The sequence below is a fragment of the Sturnira hondurensis genome, unplaced genomic scaffold (assembly GCF_014824575.4).
Source record: "Sturnira hondurensis isolate 20B ecotype Veracruz unplaced genomic scaffold, ASM1482457v3 Scaffold0001872, whole genome shotgun sequence".
Classification (NCBI taxonomy): Eukaryota; Metazoa; Chordata; class Mammalia; order Chiroptera; family Phyllostomidae; genus Sturnira; species Sturnira hondurensis.
The window spans coordinates 13,574,834-13,596,599 of record NW_028074503.1 but is presented as its reverse complement, the minus strand read 5'-3'; the positions used below and the strand labels follow the sequence as shown (position 1 = coordinate 13,596,599).

At 39.4% G+C, this 21,766-nt stretch overlaps 1 protein-coding gene across 2 annotated transcripts in view; it reads right to left on the bottom strand.

Annotated features, from left to right (window-relative positions):
• The window catches only part of ELP2 (elongator acetyltransferase complex subunit 2), a 41,980-nt gene extending 20,760 nt beyond the window's left edge, over positions 1-21,220 (bottom strand). For both annotated transcript variants that reach the window (XM_037033085.1, XM_037033092.1), the window contains exons 1-11: positions 21,051-21,220; positions 18,815-18,893; positions 13,823-13,893; positions 10,231-10,387; positions 9,593-9,670; positions 7,853-7,917; positions 7,017-7,083; positions 6,393-6,533; positions 4,088-4,183; positions 683-783; positions 364-495 (exon numbers count right to left, since the gene is read on the bottom strand). In XM_037033085.1, the coding sequence (XP_036888980.1) occupies positions 364-495; positions 683-783; positions 4,088-4,183; positions 6,393-6,533; positions 7,017-7,083; positions 7,853-7,917; positions 9,593-9,670; positions 10,231-10,387; positions 13,823-13,893; positions 18,815-18,893; positions 21,051-21,188 (1,125 nt within the window). In that variant the 5' untranslated portion in view covers positions 21,189-21,220. The remainder of the gene's footprint in view (positions 1-363; positions 496-682; positions 784-4,087; positions 4,184-6,392; positions 6,534-7,016; positions 7,084-7,852; positions 7,918-9,592; positions 9,671-10,230; positions 10,388-13,822; positions 13,894-18,814; positions 18,894-21,050) is intronic.
• Positions 21,221-21,766: the final 546 nt, after the last annotated feature.

Here is a 21,766-nt window from a genome sequence, read left to right as displayed (position 1 = left end):
ATCAAACTATATTACCTTCTTTAAGACAGGGAAGTTATTATACATTTTAGGAAAAACTCCCATAATTTTATAGCTTAAAAGAACTTTACATTTATGTAAAGTTCACTTATGTAGAAAACACACCTAAATGTGCAAGTTTCAAACAGTCAATGAATTCTGTAGAAATGCTTTAATTCTTAGAAAAACATAAGCTTGTTACCTAAACCGCAGTACCATGTTCACAAAAAGAAGTGATGTCATTTGAACTTAAATGCCTCTACTATGTTTCTGCAGAGTGTTAGAAGAAAAACAACACTGTCAGCCTAAGTTTCACTCAGGAATCCCTCTATTTGATCACAAATTATTTAAAAGTGGTTTTCTTACTGGATTAGCTGTATTACGTTTCCAAAGATGCAATGCCCCATGGAAAGCATGAGCGATTATCATAGAGCCATCTTCATTGAACTGGCAGTCATAAAATCCCAGAGTATTTCCACCTACTTCACCTACTCGAACCTATGCAGTGATAGACAGAAAACAATTTGTAACCAATAGTCCACATTTTTCACAACAGAAAACACCAATTTCAGAGATTACGTTCTCAGTTAATAAACATATACAAAGAATGAACATTGGCAGCTCTAACTATTAAATATTCAGTTTCAAATCCAATTTTCTATTTCCTAAACATTCCTATTTTTACCTGTTCTAACCAAACTCCTGACTCTTCATCTGGAGCCCAGAGAATCATGGTTTTATCCATTGAGGCAGACAACAATCTCATTGGCTGCTGTAGAACACCATCTAAAAAATATAAACTAGTTTCTTTAGGTTTTCAACAGGCATCATCTTTATAGATTACCGAAAAAAAAAACTACTACCACAGATACTGCAAAAATGTTCACTTCAGCAACGCAATAGCAAAATATTGGCAACAACACAAATACTGACCATCAGGAAAACAGGTAAACAAGCTGTGGTATATTTAGACAGTGGAATACTGAACTGCAATAAAAATAAACAAACTAGAGCTATATGAATCAACATGCATACAACTTCAAATCTTTAGCATGTTAAGCTAAAAAGGCAAGTTAGAACAGGATAAGTATACTGTCATTTTAATAGCTGTAAAGCTATTGTTTATGGCTGCATAAATGTGTAAACTACAAAACCACGCACTGGAACGGGAATGCTAATGCCCTGAATTCAGTACTCTAGCTGCCTCTAGGGAAGGACGGAGGGGCAAGGGTTCAGGAAAAAATACACAGGGGTCCTCAGTATCCATAATATCTAGTTCTTCTCTTTTCTTTTTTTTATGTTATGATCTCACCTTTATTTTTTTAAATGTTATTGATTATACCATTACAGTTGTTCTATTCCCCCCCTTCATTCCCCTCCACCCATACTCCCTCCCCCACCATTCTCCCCCCTTAGTTTATAACCACGTGTCTCAAGTTCTTCAGATTCTATATTTCCCCCACTATTCTCACCCTCCCCCCTATCTATTTTCTACCTACCATCTATGCCATTTTCTGTACCTTCACCCCCCTTCTCCTCCTCCCACTCCCCTGTTGCTAACCCTCCATGTGTTCTTCATTTCTATGGTTCCACTCCTGATCTAGCTGTCCTCTCGGTTTGCTTCTGTTTTAGGTGTGGTTGTTAATAACTGTGAGTTTGCTGTCCTTTCACTGTTAATATTTTTCATCTTCTCTTTCTTAGATAAGTCCCTTTAGCATTTCATATAATAAGGCCTTGGTGATGATGAACTCCTTGAACTTGACCTTATCTGAGAAGCACTTTATCTGTCCTTCCATTCTAAATGAAAGCTTTGCTGGAGAAAGCAATCTTGGCTGTAGGTCTTTGGATTTCATGACTTGGAATACTTCTTTCCAGCCCCTTCTTGCCTATAAGGTCTCTTTTGAGAAATCCGCTGACAGTCTGATGGGTATTCCCCTTATCCCTTGCTGCTTCTAGGATTCTCTCCTTCATTTTAATCTTGGCTAATGTAATTATGATGTGCCTTGGTGTGTTCCTTCTTGGGTCCAACTTCTTTGGCACTCTCTGAGCTTCCTGGATTTCCTGGAAGTCTATTTCCTTTGCCAGACTGGGGAAGTTCTCCTTTATTATTTGTTCAAATATGTTTTCCACTCGTGGCTGTTTCTTTCCCCCTTCTGGTACCCCTATAATCCGGATGTTGGAACGTTTAAAGATGTCCTGGAGGTTCCTAAGCCTCTCCTCATTTTTTTGAATTCTCATTTCTTCATTCCTTTCTGGTGGGATGTTTTGTTCTTCCTTCTGGTCCATTCCATTGATTTGAGTACCAGTTTCTCTTCCATCGCTATTGGTTTCCTGTGCATCTCCCTTCATTTCAATTAGTTTAGCCTTCATATGTTCCTCTGATTTGTGACTATAATCAACCAGTTCTGTTAGCATCCTGATAAATAGTGTGTTGAATTGTGCTTCTGAGAGGCTGGCAATTTCTCGGTCGCTTAGAGTTATTGGCTCTGGGACTTTGAGCTCTTCTTGTGCCAACTTTTGGGCTGTTCGTGCCTATTACGTAGCAGGATCGGAGCCCTAGGTGTTCACCAGAGCAGGGCAAACTCAAGTCGCTGGGTTGTGACGCTGTATGTGGGGGCAGGGTCAAAGAGGAGCAATGGCGCCCTGTCTGCCGCCTCCCACCGCAGCCCCCACAGGTGCCACAGGTGCCGCAGCTGCCACCGTCACCGGGGCCTGTGCATTTCATCCCACTGCGCCCACGTGTGCCACCACCATCAGCCCTCCACCACTGGGTTCGCCCCCTGGGGCCTGCGTGGTCCGTCTCACTGTGCGCGAATGTGCGATCGCAGTCAGTCTGCCCTGCACCCTGACTGGGTTTGGGCTACTTGCGTTCCTGGGTCCGGGGATCTTTCCTGCCCTGTTCTGCTGCTGGCTCTGCCCCTCTCACCATCCCGCTTGAACGGTTCATTGTTGTCGGACTTCTGTATAATTCAATTTTCTGTTCTTTGGCTGTGTCTTTGTTCTCCAAACCTTTGTTGTAGTCAAACTTGGTTGTGGGAGAGGGCACAGTGTTTCCACCTATGCCTCCATCTTGGCGGAAGTCCCTGATCTCACCTTTAAGTGGGACAAGGTAAAAACTGCTGAAGTATAGGCTGTTTTATTGTGCTCTTCATTTTATCGTTATTAAATCAACTGCACCAACCCTGACGAAGCTCCGCGAACTGTTCTACATCGAACGTATTTTTGGCGATTTTTTGATGGAGTCCTAGTGGTGATACTCTCTCGGTCAGGTTATCTCATCTCCCTGCTAAATTGATGGGATCAGGCATCACTTGAAAATGGCTTCTAGTTCTTTTCTAACTGCAGCACGTAAGGCACAACATAATAACAGCTGAACGGTGGTTACCTGAACATTATTGATATTCTCTATATTGTGTTGGGGAAGGGGCTGTGGGAAGAATGTGAGCTGTGCCTAATTCAGCTCTACACCGAAGCACCAGCTTGAGCATGCATCAGGCCATAAATGGAGGTTAAGGGCAAAAGGAAGAGGAGGGCAGTCTTATTTTTAGAAATTATGTGTGTCATTATTACCAACTTTGTATTGCCAAGGGTAAAGAATCCAGTGAGGTTTCTCTGAAAGTCAATTTCTCTTAAATCTCATAAAGACTACTCTAACACTTGTTAGAAAAAAGTTAATAAATGAGGTGATTTCAACATCATGGCAGGAATCATCCTTTTTCTACTCAGGAGTATGACTGTCTTTTCTTTTTCCTTATTAAATTTATTGTGGTGACATTGGTTAAGAAGACCACATAGGTTTCAAGTGTACATTTCTACAATACGTGATCTGTATACTGCATTGTGTGCCCAGCACCCACAGTCAAACAGTCTTCCTGTCACCAGGTATTTAGCCAAATATATGGGTAGTTTTTAGTGGAATTGAATGTCCAGAAGAATAGGACTGCAATATTACACTTTGTCAACTTAAAAATGTTTTACATTTGAGATTTCTAATCACACTCAAAAATATGCTCCATTTTATTTGGTCACTTAAAATTCTGTATATGAGAATTAAATGAAATGAAAGGTATGTATATGCTGTTCTTCCTACCTTTGTAAAATGAAGGCTGCCAATGAACTGCATTTACCCAGTTTTCGTGACCAGCCAGCACAGTCTCCAGAGTAACCGCAAATGCTGTTTTAGTACCTATAACAAAAGCAATGAAGAAGTACTTTCTTCAAAGCTCTTCCCAAAGGGACATTTTCATAACCATTCAGGTGTACGTTTATAGCCAGAAAAAAAAAAGAATACATAATTTATCAAAATCAGCCAAAAGAACATACGATCTAAATTTCATTAACTTCACCGATTGTTCAAAATTACAGGAGAAAAGGTCTAAAGACAGATAAATTTTTCTCCACCGCTGTCTCTTCCCAGTCAAAAATAAATACTAAGGAATATGCTCTACTTTCTGAGATAGCTATTGTTATACTACAATTTAAAAGCAAACACAAACACGTCAGCCTCCTAGCTATGCTCACTCACCATCACGGTATAATAACCTAGAATACTATTTTTTAAAAATTAAGATAAATGATACCCTGGCTGGTGTGGCTCAGTGGATTGAGTGCTGGCCTGCAAACCAAAGGGTTGCCCATTCAATTCCCAGTCTAAGGCACATGCCTGGGTTGTGGGCCAGGTCCTCAGTGGGGGGCATATAAGAGGCAACCACACACTGATGTTTCTATCCCTCTCTTTCTCTCTTCCTTCCCCATTCTAAAAATAAATAAATAAAATCTTTTTAAAAATTATGATACATGCATAAGAAAGTAAAATAAGTATCACAACCTTTCAAACAAAATAGTTAATAAAAATATCAAAAAATTTCAAATTTGGGCACTGGCTGGTATAGCTCAGTGGATTGAGCACGGGCTGTGAACCAAAGGATTGCCAGTTCGATTCTGTAAGGGCACATGCCTGGGTTATGGGCCAGGTCCCCAGCAGGGGGTGGGAGAGAGGCAACCACACATTGATATTTCTCTCCTCTTCCCTTCTTTCTGAAAATGAATAAATAAAATCTTAAAAAACAAAATTCAAGTTTGGGAATAGCTACTCATAATATGCTGGTTATAGTATTTCTTGGTTCTCCCCCATAAAACTGTTACCAATATCTCAGCTCTTACAGGTTTTATAACCAATAAGAGAAAAACAAAGATAACTCCTGGGAGAACAATGCTCACTGAGAACTAAATTTATAATTGAGATACACATCCAAAAACACCTTCTCCAAAACCAAACAAAAATTTTAAAGAAATAACTCCTTCAAATACAATTATTTCAACAGAAGCAAGACTTCACACTGGAGCACTATTCTGATGCAAGACAATAAGAATATCAGAATTATATACTACTCAAATGTAGAAATTTGTCTCATATAATATTTTCCTACAGCCCTGGCTGGTGTAGCTCAGTGGATTGAGCATGGGCCTGTGAAGCAAGGGGTTGCTGGTTCAATTCCCAGTCAGGGCACACGCCTGGGTTGCAGGCCAGGTCCCTAGTAGGGGACACATGGGAGGCAATGACACACTGATGTTTCTCTCCCACTCTTTCTCCTTCTCTTCCCCTCTCTCTAAAATAAATAAATAAATAAAATATTTTAACAATTTTTTCCTACAAAGATACAAATAATTAACATTATTTCTTTAGATCTTCCTATGCTAAAATTACAAATTTAGTAACATCATACAAATTAACTCACTGAGAAAACATTAAAAATATTTTCAGTTGCCCTGCCAGATAGCTCAATTGGCTGGAGTGTTGCCCAGTACACCAAAAGGCTGTGGGTTTGATTCTCGGTAGGAGCACGTACAGGAGGCAACCAATTAATGTTTCTCTCTCTAATCAATCTTCTTCTCTCTTTCTCAAAATCAATACATATACCCTCAGGTGAGGATTAAAATATATCTATTTTCAGCCAATTTTTAAAAACTCTCACTGATATGGTTTTAAAGAAAAATAAGATTCTTATATGAAAAATAACTCATCATTCCACAAAAATAAAAAAAGGAAAAATGCATAGTATCAAGTTTCATGTACAGCTCTGATACTTCTGAAAAACTAATCTTCGGCCCTGGCTGGCGTAGCTCAGTGTGGGCCTGCGAACCAGATGATCGAGGTTTAATTCCCAGTCAGGGCACATGCCTGGGTTGCAGGCCAGTTCCCAGTAGGGGACACACGAGAGGCAACCATGCATTGATATTTCTCTCCCTCTCTCCTTCCCTTCCCCTCTAAAGAGAAATAAATAAAATCTTAAAAAAAAGAGAGAAAAACTAATCTTCGCATCGGTATAAAGTAAAACATGAATGAATCAGCTAGGAGACCTATTAGTACATTAAATATTTTCATTATTACTCACTTTCATTTTCTACAGTAAAAGTACTTTCCTTCAGTCTTATATTATCATCATCCTTAGTTTCTAATGCTGTCGATTTTATATACAGCTTCCATACTCGTATCAGGCAATCTTGTGAACAGCTTGCTAGGAAAAGATCTTTACCTAATTGAAAAACAAAATTTATTATTTTTCTAGCATTACATTTTAAATTAAGGTATAAGATTTTCTTCTCTACAATATGCACATTTCTAGATTTTTTGGAAAAAAAATTAGAATTTGCTTCCTTACCCTTCATTCACCTGACCTATATTCAGTTTTACTAACACTGACGAACAAGTATACAGTGCTAATAAATGGTTGCAGCATGTGGCCTTCCTATACACAGTCCACTAAGATCTACAAAGAGCTTCTCAGAATGTCTGCATGTGGAAGTTGGCTCTTGTCCTCTTTTAAATATCAACTTGTTTCACCTTCTACCACCCCAATCAATAGTTAATAGAAGGGGTGAGTGTCCTCTTTTCTAGTGGACTACAGAAAAATATTACATACAAAGAAAGTTTAAAATTAAAACATAGAAAACTGCTTTCTTGGAAGTTACACACACTTGTCCCCATCACATGTATTTCAGCAAAATTTCATACTAACCAAAGGCTGCCCATTCCACGCCTCTTAACCAATCCTCGTGTCCACAGAGAGAAAGCACTTCCTGAAACTAGTAAGATAAAAACATCACACTTGATGTAAGAATTTAATATTTTCATGTATACTACTACATCACTGATTTCATTGGTCTCAGCCAGTCCCTGCTGAATCTTTTTTTAAAAAAAGCTGGGAACATTATCTGATTAGACATAAGACAGAGGTTTCAGATGAAAAATCTCATAATCATCTAATTGGGCAATGCTGGTTAGATAATATCTGTAGACATCAAATACTCTAAATTTTAACATAATGGAATGACATATGATATGATGTAACAGATAAAAATAGGGTAATTGGACATTCACAACCATTTTAAACTGTCTTACCAAATGCAAAGAAACAAGTATCTCCATTATTATTTAATAAATCAGCCTAGTTAACCAACCCTCTTTCTAGAATTCCCTCCCCTAGTTCAGCCACTCAAACTGTACATAAGGCTCACAAGGACAAAAAAACGCTATACCAGGAAGTGTAGGGATAACAATTTCATTTAAAATTTTAAAGGAAAAACACTACCACCGTATCATCCTTCTCTCCCTCCCCCACCTAAGGAACTGTTTCCTCCTAACAACTCTGCACCTGATAGTCAAGGCAGTAGTTGTTTGTTGTTCAGAGCATATGAAACCATTTAGCCGAGAACTGTAAAAAAAAACACCTCTTGATTTATTTTGGTTTAGATGAGAACATTCCTAAAATTCTATAATCTTGAAATAGTCTGTATTAAGAAATGTAATTAAGCAGAAACTAATGCCAGTCCCTTAATGAACATCATTAATTACCTGGTCATTTTGTTGAACAAATAAGTGGATTTTGCAGTCATCATCACCACATGCTAATATTGGCACTGGGGGGGAAAAAAGAGACTTTCACTGTTATATGTTATGATTACCACCTGTGCTGTATTCTAAACTCAAAGAACTTTGACTTCTATTTCTCACATCAATGAACAAATAAACTGAAAGTGTTCAATACCTATCTACTGGCATCAAGTGAACACTCTAAAATGTTCTATTAAATGGTTACCTGGCAAAAATGACTACTGATAAGAGAGTATTTTTCTCCATTAGATGTATTTTATGATGGAAGGAGCAGATAAAAGAGAAGCTTGAGGGCAAGTTGAGGTCATTTTCACTGTCAGCCAGACAACTAACATGAAGAGTTAACCCCAGTGAATAATAAAATGGAAGAGCTACCACAAGCCTGGCATCATGATAACTGCACAAAGGTTGTACTGGTAGGTTTGTTACTTTAAGAACCTTACATTTTGTTTGAGAACTCAACAGTAAAACAAAATTCCTGAAGCAATTAAAGAACCATATAAAAGAGTATATAAGTAAATATGTGGTTAAAAAGCTATGAAAGGTGCAACTATAAAATGAGATTTCTTTAATAGCACAAAAATGTAATTGACATTACCAAAGGATAGCCCTAATGACTGTGGAACAGAATAAAATAGGAACGCTTTTTCTAAGGAAACACCTTGCAACCGAGTGGGTTTTTCAATGATTTTCAACCTTAAATACGCTAGAAACAAAAATAATAAACTCCAGTCACTTGGCCTCAATGTAAATGGAAAGAAATTAAATTGTTATGAAACCAGAATGTATGAGTTCCTCCTCCAAGGGAGCCTTCGCACAAAGCGGGAGCATCACATAAACCATGAAGTGGCAGCTCCTGCCCCAAAAGGCAAGAGGCTGGTGGCTTCCAGAACCTGCCTCTCTCCACCAGGCCTGTCCTCCAGGTTACTGAGGAGGCAAAGAGAGAGACTGACTCACACTGGCCATCGTCTTTGCGAAGGACAATCAAAGAGAGGGACAGGTGGGTTTCACAGCGAAAGGGAAAATTTTCTGCTTGGAGATTTTAAGTGGTCTTAGACAAAAATGTCATCATACAGATGTACGGGGGCTGTTCTCCTGAAAGAAATGCTCATGGTCCATCAATACTTTTTCAACTTATCCCAGACCTTCACCTTCCGAAGAGTTAGACAATTTTCCTAAATTAGATCTACATATGTTGCCAATATACATAGTCCAGCAAAAATAATGCCCCCTTTTATTAAAAAATCATAAGCATGTAATTCTGTGACATAACACTATCACACTCAAGCACACCATATGACATTTTAGATGAAAAGTTCAAATTAAAACTATAAATTATTATACTCATATTATCCTACCAACCACACTCAAGCAGGCCTTACTTCTGCTGTGCTCTATATATGATAAACAGCAATATTGATCTTGATTCATATTAAGTCATTTAATCTTTTTCCCTTTTTATTGAACTTATTGGGGTAAATTTTAAATGGCTACAAAAATTCCAAACAGCCTCCCTTACTCTTATATTCCATGCTTAGATAATTTGAATATTGAAAACAAAAGTGTATTAGCTAGGTCTCAACCTGTTTCATGAAAAAATTTAGATTCAAATTGAGACTCAATATGTTTCTTCCAGGTTCTGTCATATGAAATATAAAAATATATATTGCTCTTTTAATATGAACTTAACAGGATACTCACCATCAGTATTAGGCAAAAAAGACAAGCAGACAGTCAGAGTGAATCCATTTTCCAAGTTCAAGGTCTGAAGGCATGTTACTAAAAAATAATGAAACACACCATGAAAGACTAACTCAGAGCTTACCCACCTAGAGAGGTTTCGTAGCATCACCACTTTGGCAGGGAGATGACAGAGGTCAATCCTGAGCCCCTACTGACCATGTGATTTAAATGGTCAATGTTTAACAAGGTTAGAGAACAAAATTACTCATACGCAAAGGGGCAGGGGTATCCAACCTTTTGGCATCTCTCGGCCACACTGGAAGAAGAGTTGTTGTTTTGGGCCACACATTAAATACACACACATGAATAAAAACCAATGAGCAAAAAAAAAAGGTTTTTAGTAAATTTACAATTTTGTGTGAGGCTGCATTCATAACCGTCCTGGGCACCCCTGGCAGAGGAAATTCACACTAACAAATCATATGATATAAGGAATTTTGAAAAAGTGCAAAAAACAAACATTTAGATTAAAGCTGCTTTTTAAAGCTGTTCTTAAAGCTGCTTGAAAGACTAAAAAAATTTTATGTTTGCTCTTCTGGATGTCATTCGCTTGATAATTACTACTTCATTGGTATGGATTATGTCTCCAAACATACCTTGTGAACCTTCTTTAGACCAGACTCGAACAGTGGAATCCGAAGCTGCAGAAACTATCAGTGTACGGAATGCAACATCTGATGCCCCCCTCTGGTAAACAGCGTGCACTGCATAAACAGGTCCCTCATGGCCAAAAAGATGGACAGATTTTAAAAGCTGAATGATAAAAAAATGACAAAAACGTTATGATAAAAAAAGAATATCAGTTTCAACTTTATTTAACTGGAATCATAAGATTAATGGTACTGTTAAAATGTGTGACCCAAAAATATGTCTTTTCAATTGAAAAAAATGTAAACTTTGGAGAAGTTTGTCTGACCATATCATCGACACTGAAATCGTGCATACCCTTGACACAGCAATCTCACATCTAAGAATCTACCCTGAGACACGAACAGCAAGAGTGTAACAAATAATAAAAGGATATTCATCACACTTTTTTTTTGGTGGAGGATGCAGGCATGGATCACACACTCTTTACAATATTAAAAAATCAACCAAAAATTAATAGGGAACTGATTAAATTGTTGTAGGCATATACTTTAGCTAATAAAAAGAATATAGATAAATGTATGAAATGTAGGATAATATAGATAAATGTATGATTACCATGGAAAGACATCCATGACAATGAGATTTTTGAAGAACACAGGTCAGCTTTGTGCAACGTTCCTTTTGGGATTAGTCTGATGTTTTGTCATGAACAGATTCAGGATATAAATTCTGACATCATTACTACCTAAATGCATAACTTCACAGGATATCAGTCTGTCCCAATGTTAGTGAAGTTAACCTTGACATCGTAGTAAAGGTATTGTCTGCCGAATTTTTTCACTGTGAAGTTCAATTTTTTTGGTTGATAATAAGAGATTACACTCTGGGGCTGAGTAAACATTCTATTCTCCATCAAACCACCACCGAGTATTTTCAGCATCCCCTCATGACACTTGCCTGAATTAATCATGGCTGCAAAATGGAAAAATGGCACACAGAACGGATAATCCATTTGCTTGCCATGCAAGATTCTTCGCCATTTCTGCTATTTTAGGTGTATGGCTTAGAGCTCCAAAATATGTGAAATTGCACCACTTCCTTTGAGAGGTAGCTTCCATAAACTGTCTTTTGAAATAGAGGTGTCCCTTAAGTGTCTCCCTCCTCAGCTGTTCTCCCATTACTTAGGCAGAACTCTGCCACTCCACTAATTAATAGTTACATATAAGGGTCTATACACTAACCTCCTTTCATCATTAACCTTTGGCTTCTTTGAAAAAAGATTTTAAATAACTTAAATACAGTATGTATAACTGTGCATATACTAGAGACCTGAGACAATGTTCATCATCAGAATGTTAAACTCTGTTGAGATTTTGTATTTAGGTTTTTCTTCACTTTTCTATATTTAAACTTTTTATATGATTCTTTATCATCATGGCTTAAAAAATTAAATCTAGTGAAAATACTTCACATCTTTAAGCAGGATTGTATTTCAACCATCAAAAAATTTAAGAAACTCAAAAGAAATCTCTCAAGTTCACTGGCTTTTTTAAAAACCAATGCTCACTGTTTAAAAACTTGAACCTCTCATTATACCAGCTTAGAATTATTTCCACAAGTCAAGGTGTGTAGAGCACCTGTGTACTGGAAATGCCTATGGAAAAGAACTTCTAAGCCCCTAAGGTTACAACGTGTGGCCCCTTCTCCTAAATCCTCTTATTCCCTCATCTCTCCTTCTGCGACTGATCTGCCTCTCCTCCCAGTTTGGTTTCACATTCTCTCCTATGGCCCCTCTCAAGCTAAATTGGCTGTCCGCCCTGGTACTTGCATAGCCTGCAGTTCCCTCTACTGACAGAAGTTTGAGGGAGCACAGAGAAAAAGAGTCTTGCTAAGTCTCACCTTAGCAAGGTTTCAAAAAGTGAATGCTAAAATTGTTCTCTCTGAATTTCCCTGCCAAAATCATTCCGAACAGGAGTTAAGTTTGCTACACATCATTTTGCTCTCAATCATGTCTATGTGGCTCCCAAATCCCCACCTCCAGGCTGCAGAGGGCAAGGCCGGGTGCCTGGTCAGTAATTTAAATGACATGTCTACAACTGAAACCTACATCTTCCCTCCTACTTCCGTCCTTTCCTTTGCAGAAGCACCTTCTCCAGGAGCCCTAAGACACAACCCCACTGTTTTTGATTTCTCACTCCCCTCAGAGCCAGCCCCCTACTCCTTTGTTAACCATGTAATATATACCAAAATCATTTTTCCTTCAAAAATGCATCCCGTATCCCTTCCTTCACATTTTTTCCAATTTTAATTTATCACATGGTAGTCAGATTAATCTTTTGATATTCACACTCTTCTTCGTAGAAATCATTAGACTTCGAAATGCCTGCTAATAAAGAATAAACTCTTAAAGCAAGTGTTCAAATTCCCATAGGATCGTCTCTATTCTGTTTCTCAAGTATTACTGCCCACATGTACTATCTAGAAACATTTCCAAAACTATGTTCCTCAAAGTTACAACAGCTGCTAAGAGATTTAAAAGAAAAAAGTTCAGACTTGAAACAATCTTGAGAAATTTAAGTTAAACAAAGATAAGCAGGTTCATCCACGAAAGAACTCTTCAGAGCCCTCTCTAGGCTCATGTGCATTAGGATTCTCTAAGAGACATACGTATAGGATATGCAGTTTCCCAAACATGATTGGTCAGATTCCTGTTTTCATGGAACTTCTTAAGAGATGAATAATTCTCTGAACACACTTTAGAAAGCCCTAAACACGTCTTAGGCTTTGCTGAAAATCAGATACTCCTGACCAGGCACTCTGTTTTCTCACCTGAGCTTTTATTTATGCTATTTTTCCTACCAAGAATTCTTACCCCTTTAACTCCCCCCAAGGAAATCATCTCACACTTTACGAACTAACTCAGAGGTCATCTCTTAAAAATCTCTTCTGAACTCACTGTGCCATGGTTGGGGGATGGCAAGTTAGAGCACCTACCTGTACTGTGCTTTACTCAAGTGCATTCAGCCTTCAAACTATGAACACAGTTTCATGAATAGGATTTTGCCTCATCTCCATCTTCAGCATGGCAGATGTACAAATACCTAGTGCACTAACTTTTCGCTGTTAATCTTTTCTTACAACTAGAAACGACCTAAATATCCATCAAGAGGTCCATCCATACCCAGCACTGCACATGATAACATCACTCAGAGTCATGTAAATCTACATCCACATGGCAAGATATCCTATGAACAGAGAAGAATTAATTTTTGCTATTAACTGAACTCAGATCAAACAACCCATGTAAGAACAGCTTGAAAATTATTTCAAAATAATGGGAAGTTCACAAAAATGAATGACAGCATGTGAATATGGGAGCAAATCTTAGAGGGAAGGGTACAGGTCTGTGAAGTACAGAAAAATAAAGGATCTGAATTACTGATAAGCAAAAATGAGGCAACTTCGTAACAGAAGAATACAACAGAAAGAAGAAAAAATTGAAAATAAAAGTACACAAAACAGTCATTTCTACTATAAACTATAGTGGAACATACATTTATGTTTAAATGTTTATACACTATAAACACGTCTACCCACCTGATTGTTCTCTATTTCCCAGTGAATCACTTGACTATCAGATCCTCCAGAAACTAATTCAGTAGAAGGAGCTGCAAAAAAATTATATCTCGGTAAATATTTTAATTTTTTTTTACCAGTTACTTTGAAAACTTTCAAAGCTGTAGAAAAGATATGAGAAAACTCATATACCTAGATTCACCAACTGTTAACATTTTGCCATATTTGATACAGAGCTTGCTCTCTCTCTATATGCACAGGGTGGGCAAAAGTAGGTTTACAGTTGTTTGCATGGGAAAATAGTACAATAATTAATAAATAATACAAAAATACGTTTTGCGTACTCAGAACTATAAACCTACTTTGCCACACCCAGTGTACATACAGACCCCTTTTCGTTTCTGACAACTACTTAGAAATAAGTTACAGAATCCTCAAATACTTTGCTATGGATAGCCTAAGAAATGGAACATTCCTTTACATTACTACAATATGATTACCACATTCAAGAATTTCAGCAGTGATACAATATTATTAAATATACACAAAATTTCTCCAAACTGTCCCAGTAATGTATTTTATAACTTTTTAAATTCAGAATATAAAGACTACACACTGTGTTTAGTTGTCATCTTTTTCAGTCTCCTTTCACCAGGTAATTTAGAAGAGCATCTCAGTCCCTTCTTTTTGTGTGATAATGAGCATCCCAGCCAGCTGTTTTACAGAATGTCCCTCAACCTCGATTTTCAAAAAGGGGAAGATAATATATAATTTGTGTTTGGATTTGCCATTTATTTATTTCTTCTGGCCTATGTGCTAGGCATTTAGAAGCAGCAGGTGGGAACTGTCTGAAGTGCATCAAATAAGAAGGACTCAGAAGTCCCAGGTTCTTGTCCTAACCCTGCTGTCAGCCAGCTGGGACCTTGGGATTTAATTTCTTTATGCATGATTCTGAGAATTACTATAAGGTACCTGATATAGGGGTTAGAAAGAATAGCTAAATTATCTGGTGGTAGAGCCCTCGTCTTAGAAGAAATCAATCCTAATAGTTAAAAATTAGTGATGTCAAGCAATTTGCTTTATATAACCTCACTTTTAAAGGGAAGATAAAATATACAAACCCAGTTAATATTTTATAATGAATCCCTACACTGATATTTAAGTAGTCTGTGATATCATTTGGTGGCAATTCATAAAATTATAATTGTGCTTCAATATCTGCACTAACACCCACTCTTTCTACTATTTAATGGTTTTCACTGACCTAATGTGACTTATTTCACTGACCTTATTTCACTAACTGAAATAAGTAGCTTATTTAACTTCTTCTAATGTCACAGATAAAATCATCCCAGAGTCTCACTAATTCAGAAAATTCTCCACTTGTGCCTGGCTCAGGATGCTCTTAATAAATGTTTATGGGGACTTCCAGTCAAGATGGAGGCATAGGTAAACACACCTCGCCTCCTTGCACAATCACTGCAAAAATTACAACTAAACTACAAAACAACTATCACCCAGATTCATCAGAAAATTGACCTGTATGGAAGTCTGACAACCAGGGAATTAAGGAAGTCACGTTCATCCAGACAGGTAGGAGGGGTGGAGACTCGGAGACACAGAAAGGACAGTCCCATGTCCACATGTGGTAGATAATAATCAGAAGGGATACCGCAGGAACCAGTCCCTACCCCCAAACCACACTATCCAGCACAGGATTCCAGTGCCAGGAATATAAGTCCCCCTAACTTCCTTTTTTAAAAACCAGTGGAGGTTAGAGCAGTGAAGAAACTGCAGGATTCTCAGGCATCTTCTCTTGAGGGGCCTGCAACAGACCTAGGTCTTTTGCAGACTCACTCCCTCTGGGCTCTAGCACCAGAGCAGTAGCTGGAAGGGCAACAGTAGCATACGGGGTGAAACTGAAGTTTCCGGCATCAGGGTGAGTGATGGGGAACAGCCTCCTCCTGAACAAAGTTCCGGAGGCCAAGCAGCAGCACTGACCCCTTTCTGAACCCTCCCCCATACAGAGCCACATTGCACCAGAGACGGCAAGAACCTGGTTCACTCAGGTTGCCCAGCCCTAGCAATTAACTAAAGCTCCACCCCAGCCAACTTGCCCCTGAGCAATTTCTGCAAAAGGTCATGTTACTAAGACAGGAAGTCAAAGTAGCTCTATCTAATTCCTAGAAACAAAGGGAGGCTGCCAAAGCCAGGAGACAAAGAAATATGGTGCAAATGAAAGAACAGAACAAAACTCCAGAAAAAGAACTAAGCAAAATGGAGATAAGCAGTATCAGTTGCAGAGTTCAAAACACTGGTTATTAGGATGCTCAAGGAACTCACTGGACACTTCAGCAACATAAAAAAGACCCAGGCAGAAATAAAGGTTACAGTAAATGAAATAAAGAAAAATCTGCAGGGAACAATGGAGTAGATGAAGCCAAGAATCAAATCAATGACTTGGAACATAAGGAAGAAAAAAAAATTCCATTAGGACAGCAAGAAGAAAAAAGAATCCCCTGCCCCACTAAAGAAGGATAGAATAAAGAGCCTCTGGAACAACTTTAAACATACCAACGTTCGCATAATAGGGGTGCCAGAAGGAGAAGAGAAAGAGCAAGACATTGAAAACTTATTTGAAAAAATAATGAAAGAAAACCTCCCTAATTTATGGAAGGAAATAGACATACAAACCCAAGAAGACCAGAGAGTCCCAAACAAATGGATGCAAAGAGGACCACACCAAGACATATCATCATTAAAATACCAAAGGTTAAAGATAAAGAGAGAATCTTTTTTGTTAAACATTTATTTATTTATGTTTAGAGGGGAAGGGAAGGAGAGAGGAAGAGAAACATCAATGTATGGTTGCTTCTTGTGCATCCCCCGCTGGGAATTGGCCCCTGCCAGGAACTGGCCTGCAACCCAGGCATGTGCCCTGACTGAAAATTGAACCGCAATCGTCTGGTTCATAGGCCCGTGCTCAATCCACTGAGCTACACCAGCCAGGGCAAGAGAGAATCTTAAAAGCAGCAAGAGAAAAGCAGATAGTTATCTACAAAGGAGTTCCTGTAAGACTGTCAGCTGATTTCTCAAAAGAAACTTTGTAGGCTAGAAGTGATAGACAAGAATTATTCAAAGTGATGAAAAGCAAGGACCTACACCCAAGATTGCTCTATTCAGCAAAGCTATCATTTAGAATTGAAGGGGAGATAAAGTTCTTCTCAGACACAGTAAAGCTAAAGGAGTTTGTCATCACCAAATCATTACTATATGAAATGCTAAATCAGATTATGTAAAAAAAGATAAAAATGATGAACATTAAAATGGCAATAAATTCACAACTATTAGCAACTGAATCTAAAAAACAGACTAAGCAAACAAGCAGAACAGAAACAGATTCATAGATATGGAGATCATTTGGAGGGTTATCAGTTGGGAAGAGGATGGGGGAGAATGGGAAAAAGGTACAGGGATTAAGAAACATAATTGGTATGCACAGAATAGACAAGGGGATAAGAATAGTACAGGAGATTGAGTAGCCAAAGAACTTATGTGCATGACCCATGGACATGAACTAAGGGCGGGGGAAACTGCCAGAGGGAATGGGGGTTACTGGTGGAGGGGGGGCAAAGGGGGAAAAACTGGGACATCTGTAATAGTATAATCAATAAAGTAATTTAAAATATTTATGGAATAAAAATTATTTCAAAGTCCATAAGAAAACTACAGTACGTATATTTAAGACATTTGGAGAAATTCCACAGGATTTTGTCAGCACTTTCTAAAAGAAATATGTTAATTAAACATTCTGGAATCAAAGAACCTTAGAAATAAGAGACCTAGAGATAATCTAGCCTAGGAAATTTCAAATTGTTTGGTGTCAGTACTCCTTTACACCCTTAAACATTTTTGAGGACCCACACTGGCTGGCGTGGCTCAGTGGGTTGATTGAGTGCCAGCCTGCGAACCGAAGAGTTGCCAGTTCAATTCCCTCTCTAGGGCACATGCCTTGGTTGCAGGCTGGGTCCCCAGTAGGGGGCTTGCGAGAGGCAACTACACACTGATATTTCTCTCCCTCTTTCTCCCTCCTTCCCCCTCTCTAAAAATAAATAAAATCTTTTTAAAACATTTTTTGAGGACCCCACAAAGCTTTTGTTTATATGGACTGACTATATGTACCAACATTAAACACACTAGAAATTTAAACTGAGAAACTTGAAAACTACTTGCTTATCAGTTTATTTAAAAATACTAAACTCCACTACATGTTACCAAATATAACATTTTATGGTGAGGGAAATCCTTTATTTTCCAAAACAAAAAAGTAATGAGCAGCCCTGTTTCACATTTCTAAAAATCTCTTGAACATCTAACTTTATTAAACTACAGCTAGATTTCATACCTATTTCTATATTTAATCTATTAAAGTACTGCATATAACGGACCTGCTGGAAAGTACCATTGTGTGGCTATAATTGAACAAGAATGAAAGCAGTAAATAACCTCTTAGTATTATTCTGAAAATAATTTTAACCTCCCAGGTGTCACAGACCTCTAAGGGTCCCCTGTACCAGTCCAAGCCTCCACTTTTCGTATGTTACAAAGGTACAAACTGGGGTAAACAAAAAATGCAATGTCCTGCCTAAAGAGCAGTAGCTTCTCTGTGGCAGAAACAGCCCCACAAGCCAAATCTTCAGAATCCATGCCTGGGCCCAACGTGGGTCCTGCTTATAGGCTTCGAGCAGAAACTAAGCAATGGTGGGGATCTTGGCATAGTCAGAGGCCGCCTCGACCCTCATCCTAAGCACTGCTATGTTACCTATGCTTTAACTGCTATCAAGTAAAAGTACAGGTCAGATATTTCACTGGGCGTACCATTTTTCTTCTATTTTCTAATTGCAGGGTATCAGATAAGCTAGTGGTAAAGTAACAGAAGTGATGAAAATATGACTAATCATACTTTATCAGAAAACAACTGAGATCAATTTTAACAATCAGATTGATACTTACAGCCATCCTGTTTACAAATCCACTGTATGCAATTGACCCGAGCACTGTGGCCATTCAGGTTGGTAATAACAACCCTTTTCTTTAACAAAGAAAACACCAGTTAGTAAGCTAGAATCTATCCCACAGAGGAATTTAAAAAATCAATAAAAATCAGATTTCAGTAGTTTTGATACAAAAACATTCAGGATTATTTCAAACACAATCATCTTCCTTAATTCACAAACTTATAATCGTGGCTTCAACTGTCTGTTCACTCTAACTCATTCTTTGTCACTCCACATTCCCAGAGTCATGTGTTCTCATCACACTGAGCTCTGAAGTCTTCATCTGCCTAACTTCTGCTCACCACCCCCACCCATCCCACCCAAGTCCTTCTCATCCAGGGATCCTGTTTTGTCACCCTGGACTAAATAAGGAACATGCTTTGCACCAATTTGAGTGTTTTGTTGACCAAAAAAAAACAAAACAAAGACAAAAAAACTTTTAATAGAGGAATTCATATTTAATGGATTGGTTTCATGGCTCACTTTGCACATCATGGCTAATCAGGTGTTGCCCATCATGGCTTATTAGGGTTCTTGAACCCTAAAGACACAAGGTCACCACCAGGCCACAACTATGAAAGTCCTCAGACATCAGACTTCTTCCAACTGTTGCTTTCACCAACATCACTCCACTCTTAGGCTCTCTCTACTTCACCCACTGCTCTTACTTCACCCACTGCTCAGAATTAGTGAAGTCACTAACTCTGTGATTACAGTGCCTTTCTCTTTACAGACCCTTTCTCTATTTATTGCCAACTGCACAGCCAACTAGAATTCTCATGGCTGAGAAAAAGGTATACAAAGGTAAGTATGCATTAATTAACATATTTCACATGAGTTATTTGAGGCTGGGAAATGATTATAATACTTTGTTTTCTCTCTCACTAGATTGAGAATTCCTTAACAAGCAGGAGTTATTTTTTTCCCCATTATCTTTCTGTCCAGGGCCGGCCCATGGAGGGTCCTCAAAAATGTGCTGAATGAACATCATCCCAAAAACTTTGTTTTAGCACCTCCATGCTCTTATTCCCACATTTAATTAAATGTCCAACTAGCAAAAACATAACAAAACAAAGTACTTTTTGGGCTCAATATATTTTTTGATAGGTTAAAATCTCCTAACAGGGCCACCAGATTATCACTAAAAATAAAAATGTGATGTAATGGTACAAATCCATTAAACAGCTGCAAGAAGAGAGGTTCCCACAGCTGAGTCAGTCCTTTTTCGACCACCACTGTAAACTGTACCCTTGGTTTTATGTTTTTTCTCTTGCCAGTTAAGAGTGCAGAGCCTTAAGAACAAAAACTAGAATAAGGCAAGTTCGAGACACATTAAGCTAATACAACTATTTCCTAAATAAGTCGGAATCTGCAAAGGTTGTGAGGATAATGGTATTTTTAATCAAATTAATAAAGCAGTACAAGAAATAGAGAAAGCTAGCTCCTGCACTGCACTTTAATTTCCAGCACTTTACTTTTTACACTGAGGCTCTTTTTGAGAACCAACATTAACTATGTTGTCCAAAATTAACCAGTGGGAATGGGGGCAAAATGAACTCTGGGAAGCATGCAAAAAAAACCTAGCCGTTTGAGAAATGTGGTAAGGCAAGAGCCAAAAAATAAAATCAACTGACTGGGTGAAGTTCAGAGAATGGGTTACCTCCCTCATAACTAGTGCTCAGGATCCCCAACCCTTATGACCTTTCCCCTAATGGCACTTCTTTTAAAATGTCCATTTCCACAGCTAAAATATAAAATACAAGTGATACACTTTCTAAAGCAATCAAGTTCATAAAATACTGCGGGAAATACAGAAATGGGATAGCGACTGTGATAATGGACTTGACCCATACCTAAATTGCAAATCTTTCAAAACCCAAACTAAATCTTTAACAGTACTACGTACAGTTAGTGTCCACAGAAGACTTCAGAAAAGGTTATCATCATTCAGGTACCTACGAGAGGTTACCAAGTCACTGGTGGGACTTGGGGACCCCAGGCTGACGAAGCGCCCAAGACCTCGAGGAACGAGTCTAGCGTGCAAACAGGAGAGTCCTCGTCTACACACCCTCCCCCAAGCGGATCAGCCCGCACTCCCAGCGTCCTCGCTCGGACGCAGCGTCCACAACGTGTCCAGACGGCACTTTGCACATTGAGCCCCGCGGGGTCAGACTTCGAGCCACCTCTCTTACCCAGGGGTCATAGATCACCACGGAACACGACGTTCCGAAGGCCAGAAGTCCTCTGGGCCCGGAGCTCCAGCTCAGGGCTCCCCGCACCCTGTTTGGGCAGCAAAATACGTGAGACGTCTCCAGCAATGATGCCACCATGTTGTTGGCTGGTCAGCGGCCGAGACCTGGGCGCACACTTCCGCCCCCTGAGCGGAACTACTCGCGACGCCGCCTCCCGGGCTGGCTGATTCCTCACCGCGTTTCGGAGGCTGCCGGAGTGGCGGGCGGCAACTGCCCCGCCCCCCGGCCCTAGGTCTAGTGATCCTCTGTGTCCGGCGGTCTCTGCCAGCTCTCGCGTCCTGGGCCGTGGGCCGGCGAACGCACCCGGCCTCCGTCCCACGGACCAAGACTAGCCGGAGTAGTTCCGGACGTTCTGGAAAAACACACGGCTAAAGTGCGGGGCGACGTCCCACCGCCCCTCACGCCCGGGTTCCCTGCAGCAGCAGACGGGGTTGGGCCAGGCGAGAGCCTCGGCAAGAGAGTCTCGGGTCCCCTTGGCGCATGGTTGCAGAGGGCTCGCAGAAAGGGTATCCAACTAGTCTCCACGCTCTTAGTCCGCTCGCGCCGCGCCTTCGCCCCCTCCCTTCGAGCCCGACCAAGGCAGCGGCGATCGGTAGTCCTCACGGATGTGCTGGCGGCGGACGGGGTTCTGAGGCGCACTGCGCATGTCCTGCAGT